This window comes from Chamaea fasciata, unplaced genomic scaffold (genome assembly GCF_029207755.1).
Source record: "Chamaea fasciata isolate MVZ Bird 193981 ecotype frontalis unplaced genomic scaffold, bChaFas1.0.hap1 SCAF_1, whole genome shotgun sequence".
NCBI lineage: Eukaryota > Metazoa > Chordata > Aves > Passeriformes > Sylviidae > Chamaea > Chamaea fasciata.
Genome location: NW_027094086.1, coordinates 149012119 through 149027663, shown reverse-complemented (window position 1 = coordinate 149027663; position 15545 = coordinate 149012119). Strand labels below are relative to the sequence as shown.

Sequence of the window (15545 nt, the reverse complement as noted above, 5' to 3'; positions counted from 1 at the left end):
AGCAGAGGAATTAAGTGAGTACCTCTCCAGACTTGAGAAAAGACAGAATTACTTGAAGAACCCACGCTTTTTCCCACCAAATACTCTGCATGGAGGCAAATCTCTTGTAATTTCCCAAGAAAAGGTAGAAGAAATCATTGCCAGAAGAAAAGCAGAAGATACTAAAGGGTATGTACAGTTTCTGGATTCTGAGCTGGAGCACACAGAGCTCCACTACAGAATTGCTGTGGATTTACCCAGAGATATTTTGAGCTAAATTTCCTATATAGTCTCTTAGTAACAAAGTATATCTGTATGATATTTTGGTTTTGCCAAAGGAGACATTTTGCAATTTCTCATTTTATCAGTATGTATTTAAAGAACCAGGCAGTAAGATAATGTTTTCTCTTTTTTTTAATCTTTCAGTGATACCTCATTTGTTCCTGTATTTTTTGCCAATCCACCTTCTGTCCTGTTTTTGTATGATAAAGCTGGGCAGGTTTATGAGGTGAGAAGTTTCTTTGTGGAGAGTTAATTCTGCCTTCCTGAAGAATTATGTCCTATCATGATCTATATATTTCACCCAATTTCTAGCCTTTCTGAATTTTAATAAAAGTCTGAATTTCTTCTGTATATTAAATTTATGACCCTTTAACTTCCTTGAAGATACTCCTTCCCACCTGCCACTGACACACAAACCAGTGAAGACTAAATGGGCTCTTCTCAGTCTCTGCTTTGTTTTGGTACTGTCTGATTCAGCTGAATTCTATTGAATAAACTGGGATTTTGGGGCTGGTTGTGATGATGAAGTAGTTACTGCCAGCAGTAGCAATAGTATCAGGGAATTGCAATTATTTTCCTGAGTGATGATAAATACAATGGAGCATTTTATTTTCTCTTTAAATGAAGATGACTGTAGAGCTACGGAACATCACTTCAACAGCTCAACATGTAAGACTTATTCCCCCCTCTGCTACAGTATTTTTCATTTGGCCAGGTAAGGGTTCTTCTTCTGCCTGTAAAATGCTAACACGTAAAAAATCTAATTCACCTGCTCTAACAAAGAGTTTCCAGAGATGTTCTGTTTGGTTCTGTTACCCATAGTGTTCAGTTCTTTGGGAACCGAAAGCTGACTTAGGGCCGTTCACATGCAACTCATTAGCAGATTTAAGTGGTCTAATGAGGAATTCAAAAGACTAAATTAAAGTGATATTAGGTCAAAATGTGTCCATGGAATACATAGATCGAGTCTTATCCAAATTTCTTCTAGGAACAGATGTATTTTCCACTGAAAAAATTAGTAGGAGAGAGCAAGAAATAACAATAACAATAAATAACTGCAACAAAGAAGGATAGGTTAGAGGAAAATTAAGAAAACTTTCTTTCCTGTGGTAGGCTAGCCAGACATTGAGATAAATTGCCTAAGGAGATTGTGATACCCCAGGAATTGGAGGAATATTTAGAAGAAGTTAGATGCCTCCTTGGAAGCCCTTTTGACTTGGGGTAAAGTAAAACTGGGTAATGTCTCTAAATTTCTCCTCACTGTTTTGTATGTTTATGAGGAGTATATTTCAGACAAAGCAATCTTTGAGCTCCCTGGAACATGTTCACATTCCCAGATTGCACTGCCAGTTGTCTTGTACTCATTCCTTTTTATCAGCTTGACTTAGGCAATAAATGGGGGGAGTTTACAGGCACCTTTCCAGAGGAAGATGTGATCATAAATACTACTGCCAATTTGGAGAGGTTTTATTTATTTATTTATTTTAATTTTCTGCCTCTTTTTGTTTTGTTTTGTTTTTATTTTTTCCCCAAAGGAAAATATCCAGGAAAGGGAGGCATGATTGCTCCTGGGATGGCATGCCAGTATACAGTCCAGTTTATTCCTGAAGATCTGGGAGAGTATGAAGATTACATATTAGTGGAGAGTCAAGTATCAGAACCTTTTGTCATCCCAATCCAAGCTAAAGTATCACTTCCAGTATTAACATGTCAGTAGTGTCTAAATACTAAACTTCTCTAAAGTTAAGCAGACTTGGGATTTTTTATTTGACTGTCTTCAATTTTGTGTCACAAAACAAATGTGGAAAAAATTGGCAGTGCAGTTTCTGCATTTTGATATCTATCTCATTTTCACTTGTCTTAGGTTTATTAGTTATTAAAATGTAATCCTGTTGGATTTTTCCTCAATTATTTGTTCTTGCCATCTTAGGCTCTTTTTTTTTACTATATTAGAGAAGTGAGTAGGGGCCACATTTCTAGGTTTGTATTTTGTTGATTCCTGAACTCCTAATTGTAATTACTAATTCAAAATATTATGGAATTATGATTTAATTATAACTATTTAATGCTATTAATTAAGGCTCATGGAATGTGAAATTAATTACATATGGATATAGTACACCTGCACCTCTCAGATATCTAACCTCAACTATAACAAACAGGATTACTTTTGCAAAAATTTGCTTTGATTTTTTTGTAAATTCACCTTTCCTGTTATACCAAGCTTTTCTAAAAAAAAAAAAAAAATCTTACTTTTTATCATTCAATAATCTTTGAGGAGGAAAGATCATCTTACATCATTAAAATGTAAGATGAATGTAGAAATATACATCTCACACTGTCCAACTTTGAAATGGAAAGAATTTGAGAGGGTTTAGGATTGCAAAACCTGGCGTGTTGTCATGCAGTAATGTCTGTAAAGAGTTATTTAATCAGCTGCCTTCGCTGTCTCTGGAGTCTGATTTTCTGTGTTACTCCTTGCAGTGCCTGACATTATAGACTGTGGTTCCTGCCTTGTTGGAGGAATAAAAACAACAGCAATTTTGTGCAGAAATGAGGGAGTTAGGACTGGAAAGTTCTATATAATGCCAGAGAAGGCCTGGCCAGCTCCTGATTCCAGGGTGAGTGATTAGGAGGGAAATACTGGACCCAGGATGGTGCAGGTGCCCTGGTGTGAAGGCCTTGGTGTATTAGCACAGAAGTCATAAGGCCCTGCTGGAGACATCTGCATTGTGCCATTCCTTCAGGAATTCACCTTTATCCTGAACATCAATCTCCCTGGATGGCTGTACCTTCTTCTTGTGCTCTGGTTTTCCTGTGGAAGTGGTTGTCTTGCTCAGGGGAGAGGTAAACTGAGGCATAGATGAGGGAGAGGAAAACTGGCTTGAATTTTAAGCTTGCCCCTGTAGCAGATAGAAATGCCATCAGTTCTAGCACTGCTTGAGGTAATTTCCTCTCCCTCCTCAACAAAAACATCCCTTACTGACCTTGCTGCACCTGTAGACAGGGCAGTCCAATCCAGTCCTGCTCTGTCTGTAGCTCCCCATCACAAACTAGGGCCTAAGTGGGATGGACAAAGGAGATAAAATGGGACAGGTAGATTGGCATTTTGGGTGCTGGAGAATGAGCAGATGGGCTAAGTTGTCCCTCCGGAGACTTTACAGTTCCATCTCAAAGTGAGTTGGAGCATGGAGAAACAGAGCACCTCTCTCAGGCTGTGAACATGAAAATTAGGGCTTCTGACACTGTCATTTGTCTTCAGAGACTGCACTTTCCCTCCTGCTTTCACCAAGGTCATTATAAAGCAGGGAGCATCTCTTTTTTCATTAAGCCATATTTATGAGCCATACTCTTTTGAGATGTGTGAAAAAAATGTATGGTAAGAGGTAAAAAAGTGATGTAGTATACTGCCTGTTTCAGGTAAATCTGTGTTCTAAACACAGCAACATGATCAATTTAATTTGCTAATCCTTTTTTTTGTTGTTGTTGTTGTTGTTTTTTGTTTTAATACCTTAGGTGGCTGCCACTGCTGATTTTGTGATACAGGATCCTTTTGGGATCCATCCTGCTGTTTTGGAGCTAGCTCCAGGGCAGAATGCAACAGTAGAGGTTAGTGCCAACTGCTGTAGAAAGGTTTTTTCTTTCACCAAATAAATTAACAAGCAAGATTATTTTAGATGACCTGGCTGGACCTTGCAAGCTTGGGTTTATGTGAGCAAAAAATGACTCTGTTTCTTGCAAGTGTGACTTTTGATTACTAATCACTAAAACTGTCTTTCAGGAAATATTTGCAAACTGAAGTGTATTTCTTAGGGGAGAGAAATCAGTTACAGACCTTGCTATTTCCCTTCTCTCTTTCAGGTAGTGTTTTTCCCTTCTTTGCCAGAAGCCTCACAGGAAACATTCACAATTTTGTGTGATAATTATCCAATTAATTATGTTACAGTCACAGGTTTGTTTCTAGCACCTTTCTAATTCTGTAGATACTCAGATAATGTGAGTGGTGATTGTTGGGATGAAATGATGGTAACGTTTTATGTCATTGGATTAAGCAAATGCTGTGTCCCCTGGTGGTTATTTTTCTTTTTTTTGTTTTGTTTTGTTTGTTTTGTTTGTTTTGGTTTGGTTTGGTTTGGGTTTTTTTGTGTGTGTGTTTTTTGGTTTTTTTTGTTTGTTTTTTTGTATTGTTATTTCTGCTCCTTCCCAGTGCATGGATTACACTGGGTTCAGAAAACATGCAGCTCTTAACCTTGGGCAGGCAAACATCCAAGTGTAAAATGTCACCAAGTTGCAGAAAAGTAAAGAAGTAGCCAGGTGCAACTCATCTCTTTTACTTTTCTGTCAATAAGATAACTTGACAAACTATGAAATAGGTATAACAGGGCAGAAATGAACCACATTTGGGGCACATCTTAGATTAGGTGCTCAGGAGAGGTAGGCAGTCTTTGGATTAGCTAATGAAACCAGTTCAAATTCTTGTAAATGTCAGTGCTTGTACTGTAATATAACTGGAGTGCCATACCATAAGGCTTGGTTTGTCATCTATTAAATCACTTTATCACATGTGTTTACTTTGGATTTTTTTAATACTTCATTTGCTGCTTATTTTAATTTTAATATACTGCTCAAAACATCTGGGAGCCACATTGTCAACCACTCTAAACACCCTGCTCACTTCAGTGAAACCATGTTGATGTAAGTGAGCTGAGGCTGTGGCCCTGAAATCCCTAGCTATGAAATTCGTGAACAGAAAGTCTCTCGTAATACATGTTGATAAAAACATCAGGAAAATATTGGACAATTAATATATTGGAGTTCTGAAACTTGAGGAAACACCAGATATAATCAATACTGGCCATTAACTACATTTGCTATTGATGATGTGCACTGTGTTAATAGTCAGATGGTAAACAGCAATACCTAATTAATTATTTCTCCCAGGGGTTGGAGAGTTGATTGCTCTGGAGCTTTTGTTTGTCACGGGTGGAGAAAGCAAAGCTCAGCTGGGTGAAGTGACTGATGCAACAGCGCAGCACCTCATACGATTCGAGCCCCAGAACCCACACACCTCCAAGGAGAAGATCCTGGTCATAAAGAACTCCACGTATGTAGCTGCTGTCAGAGTAATGCTATGCAATGTGGGCATTCTGGTAGGGATCTCATTTGTCATACTCTGCTCTCTCAAGCTAGAGAAATCTTCACGCCTTTGACAAAATTTTTGCAGAATCTTTGCTTCTTTTTGCCCCTTATTGTTTGGTAATTAAGGTTCAAGGAATTTTGCACATTGTTTAAGCATTATAGCAACCATTAGTCAAGGTCAAGATACTTGGTTTAATAAAGGTAAATCTACAAAAAATTCATAAATATACATGGTTACAGGAAATACTTACAGGGTGATGCAGGTGAGATTAATCTAACTTTAAATGTCTGCTATATGTACTTGTGCAACTGAGGTAAGTATTCCTTTCATAGTGCAGGGAATAGATGCTTCCAAGGATTAAATTCTGACTGTAGACATCTCCCATAGAAAAGTCATAATTCATCCTGGATTCCACTGGATCAAAATGGGAGCCCAATGTAATTAACTCACATTAAAACTCTCATGTTTCCTACTATTCAGTCCTTACAGATTTAAATATACATTCAATTTGAAGTCAACAAATGTGTCCTTATGGACAATTACACCATACTGAACATAGTGGCATCCTGATTTTGCTCAGAATCAGTCAGACTTTAACAGAAATATACTCGTGCATGATTGCAGCAGATAGAGGCTGCAGATTGTCAAAGCAGTGGGAAGGTCAGTGCTGGGTTTAGGGCCATTAATGTAAACTGCTGTTTGCAAGCAGTGACTATCTGGCAGTTTATTTTGTGGCCTGGAGATCACACATGCATAATGCCAGAACAGACTGATGTTTGGGTAAAGAAAGTGTGGTTGGTGAACTGGATATTGTAAACTGACAAAGGATGTGACTGTGCCAATTTCCACATTTTCTCTGTGCTATAATCACCACAGCACTCCCTGCACATCTGGTGTCTGCATTTGTATAAAACAAAGCTGGCCAGGCTGAGAGTAAACTCCACAGAAGCAGGAAGAAGAAACCTTTTTTCTGCTATAGAAAGTGATACAAGAAATTGTAAATGTCCGGTTTTATCAGTGATACTTTCAAATTCCAATGTCTTTCCTCTGCCTTACTAAGGCAGAATTTTTGAGGTCACCATGAGCAATGTTCTCAAACCCATGAAGACATTCCATGGAACACAATTCTGCTGAAACAACCTAGTTAAGCAACCTTTTCTGGATTGCACAGAGGGAGGCAGAGCCATGGCTATAATTTTATCTGGAGCCATTGTGTTTGTTGACATGTTAAAGACCACATCTTGCATTTGGATTAAACTCAGAATGTGATGTAGGTCATCAGCAGTGATCCAAGGCAAATGTACTGGTGTCAGCAGGAAAGGTCCTGTTCATCCCAGATCTTTGAAAGAAGAATTGTAGAGTTTCTATAAGCTAGATTACATGACAAGTTCAAATAAGGTAAGAAAGTGTTAAGGTATCTTACACATTTATACAATTTACTTTCACATATAAGCATGTTCTTTGTATGATTATATATTCTGACTCTATGCTGCCTCAGCAGCTTTGTGGCTCACAAAAACTGTTAAGACAAACCCCTGTAATCTGTAAAGAGAGGAATTTCCTACCTGGAAAAAGGATCTGAACATTTTCTTAGTATATTTTACTCAAAAAAGATCTGATTTTTTAATCATAGCTTTTCTGTTTTTTATTGACTTCTTTGCAGCCATGTAGAACTTCCCTTCTTCTGGCAGATAACAAAGCCTAATTTGAAGCCATTAATACCAGAAGGAACTGCAGACTTTACAGAGGTCAAATACAGTCAAGACCCAGAGCCAGCCTTCTCCCTAAATCCTGAGCAGGGAGTTTTGCTTCCCTGTGCAGATCATGAGTTTATTCTCACTTACACCCCACAGGAGGTATGGCTTGTGATTCCTTTCTATCTACAAACTCCAGCTGTGTATTTTTATTCAAGTCATAAAATCCTTGCTGTGCAACTTTTCTAAATTAAATTTAATTAGCTGGTACTATGCTCTGATAAACAGTGTTCAAAATGTAGAAAGTTACCGCAAGAAAACATGTTTTGACTGCAAAATGTGAGACAGTTTCTGATCTCATGTAATTTTGGGGACTGACTGGACACAGTTAATTTTACACTTTTGAAATTGTGGACACATCCTCATGCTGCAGCTGTGCTGGCTGGTGAAGTTACCACCCTCAGCTCTCTATCAGCTCCTCCACCAGCTCCTGACCCTTCCTCCCTCCTTGGGGGATGTGCCTTGTACCTACTCCAGCCTAAATAAGCTGGTTAACAAACACTGATTATTTAAACTGTTTCCAGCTGTAGTTTTTTTGGCTTGAAATGGGCCCTATGAACAGCTGAGTGGTGAATTAAGGGGATAGTAGAAGCCTTTGGCAGAGAAATGCTGTGTGCAGCTGTGGGTAAAGAGGGGTGCAGGGATGTTGGAATGCAGTTGTTCCAGGGACTGTTCTCTCAGTTTTCTGCTCCCCTGTCCCTGTAAATAAGGAGCATGAGCTCAGTGTATTTAGAGAAACCTGATCCAAAGAAAGCCCAAGAGTGGGAATGTCCCATGCTGTTTTGATTGACAGACATAAGAAATACATCAAATATGTATGGAAGAGAAACTACCTGGCTTTTTTGAAAATAATTAGTTCACAGAATATATATTGAATTAAAATATACATCAAAATTAGTGTCTGTCTACAAACAAATGAAGCTTTTGCTTAGCCCTTCAGATTTGAGGCCTGTTTCTGTGTTTCTTTTTTCCCCTCTCTGTTAGAATACAGAAGGCATTCTCTTCCCATGATGGAAAAGTCATGTTTCTTACTCAAGATTAGATTGATAGTCAATTAAGCAGAATGCTCTGGAGCAGTTAGAAGAAACTTCTCAATTAGTACAGCACTACTGAGCTTAATTTGGGGAGCCTTTGCAGATGCTTGTGTGTAGTATGCAATATACAGGGGAAATAATAACAGGCATGTCAAAAATGAGTATTTTTCCCCTCTCTGTTAGAATACAGAAGGCATTCTCTTCCCATGATGGAAAAGTCATGTTTCTTACTCAAGATTAGATTGATGGTCAATTAAGCTGAATACTCTGGAGCAGTTAGAAGAAACTTCTCAATTAGTACAGCAGTACTGAGCTTAATTTGGGAAGCCTTTGCAGATGCTTGTGTGTAGTATGCAATATACAGGGGAAATAATAACAGGCATGTCAAAAATGAGTATTTTTCTTGGAACCATACACCATGAGATCAGAATCTGGCTTAATGTTTTGCAGTCAAACATGTTTTCTTTTAGTAACTCCAGAGTTTGCATATTGTTTATCAGAGCTCAGTACTCTGATGATGATCATTTATCCTTTACATGCAAACCACTTTTCCATCTTTTTTTGATCTTCAACGTAAATGATTACTTGACACTAAAATCCTTTTCTGCTTCATCTGTGCAGCTGAAGAGTTATCACAGTGTGATTCAGATGGTACTGAGGGACATCCCACAGTCACCTTGGTAAGTTGAGGAACATTTCCCATTAAGTTATGTAGCCACAATTTATCTCTGCTATTACATTAAGTCACTGGGATTTTTCTTCTTTCTGGTGATGATGGATTGACAAGTATAAAGAATATTATCTGCACAAGTAGTTGTGGTACAAAGAGCATCTCTGATATCCTCCCCCATGCCCAGACACATGCCTGGCCATAGTTTTCCTCTCTTTGAAAAAGATAATTCTGTCATTTTGTCTGCTTATTTTCCCAAGGTTTCCTGTTATTACTCTTTATCATAGCAGTATGTGACTTACATACTTGTTCATAGACAGACTGGGACAGCTAGAATACCTTAAAGTATAATGAGGTTTTTAATTGGCTGAGGTAATTGCCCACAGGCAGTCTGTACTTGAGAAACTTTCAATGGTTATCAGTTTTGATCTGGCAATTAAAAGACAGGATCAAATTTATCACTGGTTTAACATATTTAATGATTCTACCATATTTCCTCCCAAAGTTTGGTAGAAGAGGAGATGCTTCAAAACAACCCAGAATGCAGAGTAAAGGATGTAATAGCACTGGAGATAGAAGTTAAAGGCTCAACAGAACCATTTCATCTTCTTCTGGAACCATATGCCATTATTATCCCTGGAGAAAATTTCATTGGTGTGAATGTCAAGAAAACATTTAAGGTTTGTGTGCTTTTGACTTCACTGTTATCGTGTGGTTTGTGTCACTTGATGTCATAGGTGTTATTAGAAGATATCAGACAGTCAGTGTTATTTTAGTTTTCCTGAAATGTTTTTAAAGGTGGCCATGACTCCAGGAGAGTCTGCACTGAAATGCCCTACCCAGCTTGCTCAGTCCTACACTCCAGGCAGCAGCCTTTGTTCCTTTTTCATCTCTCCAGTTTGATACCACAGAGTTTGACCCTTCCCAATGTTTTTCTGGGTCACTGACCTGTTGCTTTTCACTTTGTAACTCCTGTCATGTAAAAGTTTTCCAGCTGGGAGGAATAGTCAATGGATGATTAAATTAGTTCATAACTGAGGCACTGTTCATGCAAAGAACTACAGGAAGCACAGAAGAGCTGCAAGAATCACATGAGCTGCAGCTTACTAGATGTTATTCTTTCCTGCAGGTTCTGGTAATTTCTCTTTGGCCATTCTGGGACAGAATGCTGCTGCAATTGTCCCCTCACACAGCATCCCCTTCACTGCAGCTCAGGATCCTCTGATCTTAGACTCACTTGGGAGAAACAGGCCTGTTAGCAAGAGCCAGACAGGAAGACATTTCCCAGTTAATGATTTTCCCATTTTTTTGTTAGACATCCTGCTAATAAGCATTTGGGTTTTTTATTTCTTTTCCTAGAACTTATTTTTTTCAATTTAAAGCAGCCATTTCATACTTCCCAGTAATCCAGTATAGCTACATATGTGATAGAAGTAATTAAGCCTCTTACTGACGATATAACAACATCCTTTGCAGTTTTGAATTTTTTTTTTGTCTTAAAAAGATATAAATTTGAACTGTGCTTAGAGATAATTGTGCTTCAGAGAACAAAGTTATTTGCTGTAATTAAGAAATAATGTTTTGACTAGATCTGAAGAGCAGACCAAACATTTCAAGAGCTTGCATCTCCTTCACAAACAGAGCCTTTGGCCAAAAAAAAAAAAAAAAAAAAAAAAAAAAAAAAAAAAAAAAAAGCTGCACTCAAAAGGTTTTCAGTTTATGTTTAGAAATTCTGTTACATTTTTGAAAAACGGGGGAAAGTTTAAGAGTCTCAAATATGATAATGTTCTTGGAATGAATTGTTAATGGATTTTCTTCAGGTTTGTGGGAACACCTTCACCCATGTGAAGGTGACACTGTTAAATTATGACTCACAAAACCTAGTTTGCAGCGTATCAGTGCTCTCAGCAAATTGACTTGTTCCTTTGAAACCTTAAAGTGTATTAATTGTCTCATTGATTTTAATTGTTTCAGCTGTGGAACAACAGCAAAACATCGATCAAGTACACATGGGAGAAAATCACAGCCTGTGAGATCATGGAAGTTGAACCTCATACTGGTGTCATAGGTAAAGTTTCTGTGAGTTGCAAACAGTAATTAATGAAAGACATGGCAGTAATTAATTATATCACTTTATGACAGTCACATTATAGTCACCAAGCACTATAATGAAAAATTACCTGATCCCCAGCCCTCTGGAGCCGGCAGGAGACTTAATTTAATTCCAGAAGCTTCAGTAGCATGCTTGAAGCACGTGGTTTCTTACAAAAATGTGAGACAAGAGCCTCATATTTTCTCTTCTAGATGTGAATAAATGCTGTGAATTTGTACTGGCAATTTCTGGGAGCAAACCTGGGCTCATCAGCCGTAACCTGCAGTGTCACGTTGAGCCGAGTCCAGAGCCAGTTGTGCTGCATGTTGAGGCTGCTTTTAAGGTAAGGAACAGTTCAGTCTTGCAGGAGGATGAGCTGTGTGGCCTGGACATTGTCCAAATAAAGCTTTTTTGTCTCTCAATGGCTTGAGAAATCTTAAGTAGTTACAAACAGGAGTTATTTTTGCTGTAGTGACTATTGAGTCAATGTTGATATTCCTGTGATTCACAGAATTTTTTTGCATTACACAGTGCATTTGCTTTCTGATATTCTCTGTGAAATCAGATGTTAGTCCTAGATAATATATGTTCCTTAATGAGGCAGTTTTTTGCAGAGGTGTCCATTCTGGTGTCTGTTTCCTGCTGTCCTAGGGTCCATTTGTCTGTATTGATGTTCCATCACTCCAGTTTGGTTTGACTAAGCAGGGTGAGACTGTGTCAAAAACCTTTGAGATTACAAATCTCTGTCAGGTGCCAGCACAGTGGAGGATGCAAGAAAGCCAGGTTTTTCTAGCTGAAAGGAATGAAGAGGTAAGTCACTGCTACAGCTGGCTGTATTCCCTCCTTAGCTATTTTATTTCTTCTGCTTAGGAGTTGTATTATTCATTCCAGCTATCAGAAGTTCTAATTTTTGTGACTTCTTACGAAACTAGTCCTGCACAGTTTCGTAAGTGGATGAGTTCTTTTGAGATTGAATGCTTCTTTACAATTTTTCTCTGTTTCCCTTTGTTACAAATCCCCTGCCAGCCTGATCCAAAGGCACGTGGAGTATTTCCAAAATGACAGTGATTTCAGCTGCTGCTGATATAAGTAAGAGTTTAAGGCTTTAGTAGAGCTGATACTGCTGAACACTTCTCCCACACACTCACATCAGCATCTTGAAAAAGAATCTGAGCCCCCACTCCTTGCTGATGCTTTTCCTGTATTCTCCCAACCCTCCTTCCTCACCCCTCTGTCCAAGAACCTTTTCTACTCATGGCAGCTTGCTGCTGCCTGGGAGCAGGTGCTGTTGCTGAAGCTGATGGCTTCTCCTTCACTTTCCCTGTCAGTCCATGCACAGCTGACCCTGCTGTGCCCTTGGCTCTGACTGCCCTCCTCTCAGAAGCAAAGCCCTGTCTCCTTGTGTAGCCAGGCTTTCACAAAGCTGGCACTGTGCTGCTTCCTGACATCAACCCAGGTGGGACTCGAGGGGCAGAGAGAAAGGGCACATCTGAGGAAAAATTAGACACTTTGAAGCCCTAATTAGATTGTGTGGCTTCAACATTTTACCCTTGCTTTGCACATGTAAAAAAATTTTCTCTTCCCTCTCTCCTCTCCCAGGTATCCACCTTCACCATCCAGCCATCAGCTGGAGAAATCCCTCCTTTGGGTCTATGCAGAGTTTCAGTTCAGTTCACATCATTGAAGTGCCAGCGTCTCCAGACAGTGCTGGAACTGGAGGTAGAAAATGGAAAAGGAAGGTAAGGAGGAAAAGCAGCGTTTGTTTTGTTTTTCCTGAGGTTCACTTCTACTTTTCACTTCAGGTAGTTTTCTCTCCTACAACAAAAATATGAACTCAGAGTGGGTTGTGTAACCTGTCAATGAACTATCAAATTTCTAATATTGCTAAGTAAACATAAACATCATTCTTCCCAGCATGCTGTTTTATGTCTACCACGTTTCATTAACAATAACAATAGACCATCTGTGTGTTTATTTCCAGTCATCTTCCTGTTTTTGTTGAAGTTCAGACCCCCCAAGCGTGCCTGATATCTAGTCATCTAGTATTCACTGAAATTTATACTGGAGTTCCTGTCAAAGCAACCAGTAAACTCTTTAACCAGACACTGCTGCCAGCAAAATACTTATGGGGAAAGGTAAATGCTCTTTTAAATGGTCTCCTAATACAGCAGGGATGGAAATTGCAATTTTTGTAGGAATACAAATAATGACTACTCTTAAAAGCTTTTTCTGATGTATCTTTGGAGTAGTCATTGCTGGTTACTGGCTTGGGAGCAGAGATTCAGCTTTAGACCAAGCTTTATTAAAAGATTAATTACCAGTTGATGTCATTATGTTGCTACTGTCTGGATCCCTGGGGGAATGGGTGAGCAGATGTGAGGGGTCATAGGATGTAAAGCCACCAGAGTATTAAACAAAGTACCCTGGTAATTTAGGATTTGCACTTAACTTAGTAAAACAAAGAAATTGTGGTGCTTTAGAATTGGTCTGAATTCTGCTTAAATTTCACATTCTGACTGGGATTCAGCTTACAGAGTAGGAGCCCTAAATTTAGTGTCAGTGTTTAAGCTGTGGTGTGAAGTCTCTTTTCAGTCAATGGAAATTTGTCAGTGCCTTGGTCATTCAGAACTACTCTGACATCCAGGGTTCAGCTCAATTGCCCACAGAGAAGCACTCAGTGCCACCCAAGATGTCCTCAGGTGCCTAAGGGGTCCTAACAGAGCATATGCGTGGTATAGGACCTGCAGGAAAACACTTTGGAGCATCTGGAGCCTAGGAGAATGCAGAGCATTATTCCTGACATGTGATGCTAGCATGTGAACCAGTTAGCGGAAGCCCTGGATAAATTCCATGCTTGGTCCCTTAGGGAAGGTGCTTACACCAGGATTCTCTCTCCCCTATCTCTGTAGTGAAGGGAGGTGGGGCACATCTGCTTTGATATCAGATAGATTGACTTCACCCTGGAAAGGCTTGAGACTGTGAGAGGAATTAGAGTGACTCTGCTCCCAGCCCAGCAGCCTCAGCTGAGCACCTGAAGTTACTTGGCGTCAATGTAGGCATGAAGATCTTATCACCCATGGGAATTGTAAAGCCAGTCTTTACAAACTGTAGGTGTTGCTGGCTGAAAGTGTCCTAAGCCTGAGAATAGCTTGGTCTTTTAAGAAGAGACAGTGTGAAAGAATCAGCATGAGCTGAATGCCCTCTCTGTTTGGTAGCTCATTGGAAGCCAGGCAGCTTCCTGCTCCATCGTGGTGTCCCCTGCCAGTGGCACCTTAGGCCCAAATGAAGAGAAGGAATTCTGCATAGAGATGTCAGCTAACACTGTGGTGAGTTTACAAACTGATGCACTTTTATAAAACAGCAGCACTGGCTTTTTCATCTCACCTCCATCTGGCAAAAGGAAGGAATTCTGTGTACAAAACCACGTGCTCTTTTTCCCATACAGTATCTCTGAAATGGCTTTGCTTTAGAGGTACCATAGTTGAAGGGAAGAATTGAAGAAGTGCACACGGTGTGCAGTTTCTACCCTGCCTCTTTAAATCTCAGCTGTTCCTGTTTTCTTCCTTTCTTGGAGTCCTGTACAATTGCTCTTAATGCTTACCACTCCTCTTGGAGCATACAGGTCCTCACTTTGAATTATCTGATGATGAATGATATGGAGCAGAGTGGCATATATAATGTGTATTTGGTTTTCTGAATGCAGCTAGGCTCATAACATTTTGATATTTGAAAACTTAAAAAGGGGCTGAAGGGACTGAGAGTCTGCAAAATACAGGAGCAGAGCTTACAAACTCCAGGAATTCAGAAAAAGATTTTACAAGGGCATTCAAACAGCTGAACTGATGCAGCTAAATACAGGATCTTCCTATAGATATGGTGTCTTAGTTCCCATTGCAGTCACTGGAGACTTAGGCTTCATTTATTTGCTTAAAAGTAGGTGTTCAGTACTGTTAGAGTTAGTATTTAAAATTATGTATCTGTGGCACTTGGGAACATGGTTTTAGTGGTGGCCTTGGCAGTGCTGGATTAATGTTTGAACTCAAACATCTTAGAAGTCTTTTCCAACCTAAACGGTTCTGTGATTCAATACTTGGAGTATAGGAATTATGTCAGAAATCAGTAAAGGAGCACTTTTAGGCTCACAGACAGCTGCAGGTACAAAGCTGAGAAACAACACAATTTTTTTTACCTCAGTACTGCCTTCTAAGCAGCTCTGATGCTGCAGAAAACGCACTGAAAACAATTCAGTAGAACTTCTTACAGTTCTGTTGTTCTGGGTTTAATGCAGGGAAGTTTACACACTTTTTGAAAATAAATACCCTAAAGAGTCTGCCTTTCCTCTGTGATACATGCTTCATTCACAAGGAAACTTGATCCTTTGCTTTTCAGGGTGAGCTGAAAGACCTCATGCTTTCCTGTAGCATAGAAGACATGGCTGAACCCCTAATTCTGAGCATTTCTGGAGAAGTGAAGGGACTACATGTCACCTACTCAGTACCTTCTGGCAGTGGAGTTGACAGGTAATATCTGACTGATTTTTATTTTATTTTTCTGATATGTAGAATGTTGACTGTATTTTGAAACATGCTTATCT

The 15545-nt window shown here is 39.3% G+C and overlaps 1 protein-coding gene across 9 annotated transcripts in view; it reads left to right on the top strand.

The window, feature by feature from the left end:
* Positions 1-1235: 1235 nt before the first annotated feature.
* DLEC1 (DLEC1 cilia and flagella associated protein) overlaps positions 1236-15545 on the top strand; it is a 28362-nt gene continuing 14052 nt past the window's right edge. For 5 of the 9 annotated variants that reach the window (XM_066201516.1, XM_066201498.1, XM_066201509.1 and 2 more), the window contains exons 1-16: positions 1236-1497; positions 1797-1970; positions 2746-2882; positions 3778-3870; positions 4123-4213; positions 5203-5365; positions 7065-7257; positions 8811-8869; positions 9365-9539; positions 10834-10927; positions 11164-11294; positions 11603-11761; positions 12551-12690; positions 12933-13086; positions 14167-14277; positions 15341-15471. In XM_066201516.1, coding sequence (XP_066057613.1) covers positions 1820-1970; positions 2746-2882; positions 3778-3870; positions 4123-4213; positions 5203-5365; positions 7065-7257; positions 8811-8869; positions 9365-9539; positions 10834-10927; positions 11164-11294; positions 11603-11761; positions 12551-12690; positions 12933-13086; positions 14167-14277; positions 15341-15471 — 1982 coding nt within the window. In that variant the 5' untranslated portion in view covers positions 1236-1497; positions 1797-1819. The remainder of the gene's footprint in view (positions 1498-1796; positions 1971-2745; positions 2883-3777; positions 3871-4122; positions 4214-5202; positions 5366-7064; positions 7258-8810; positions 8870-9364; positions 9540-10833; positions 10928-11163; positions 11295-11602; positions 11762-12550; positions 12691-12932; positions 13087-14166; positions 14278-15340; positions 15472-15545) is intronic. The other 4 variants (XM_066201489.1, XM_066201479.1, XM_066201533.1 and 1 more) reach the window with 4 other exon arrangements.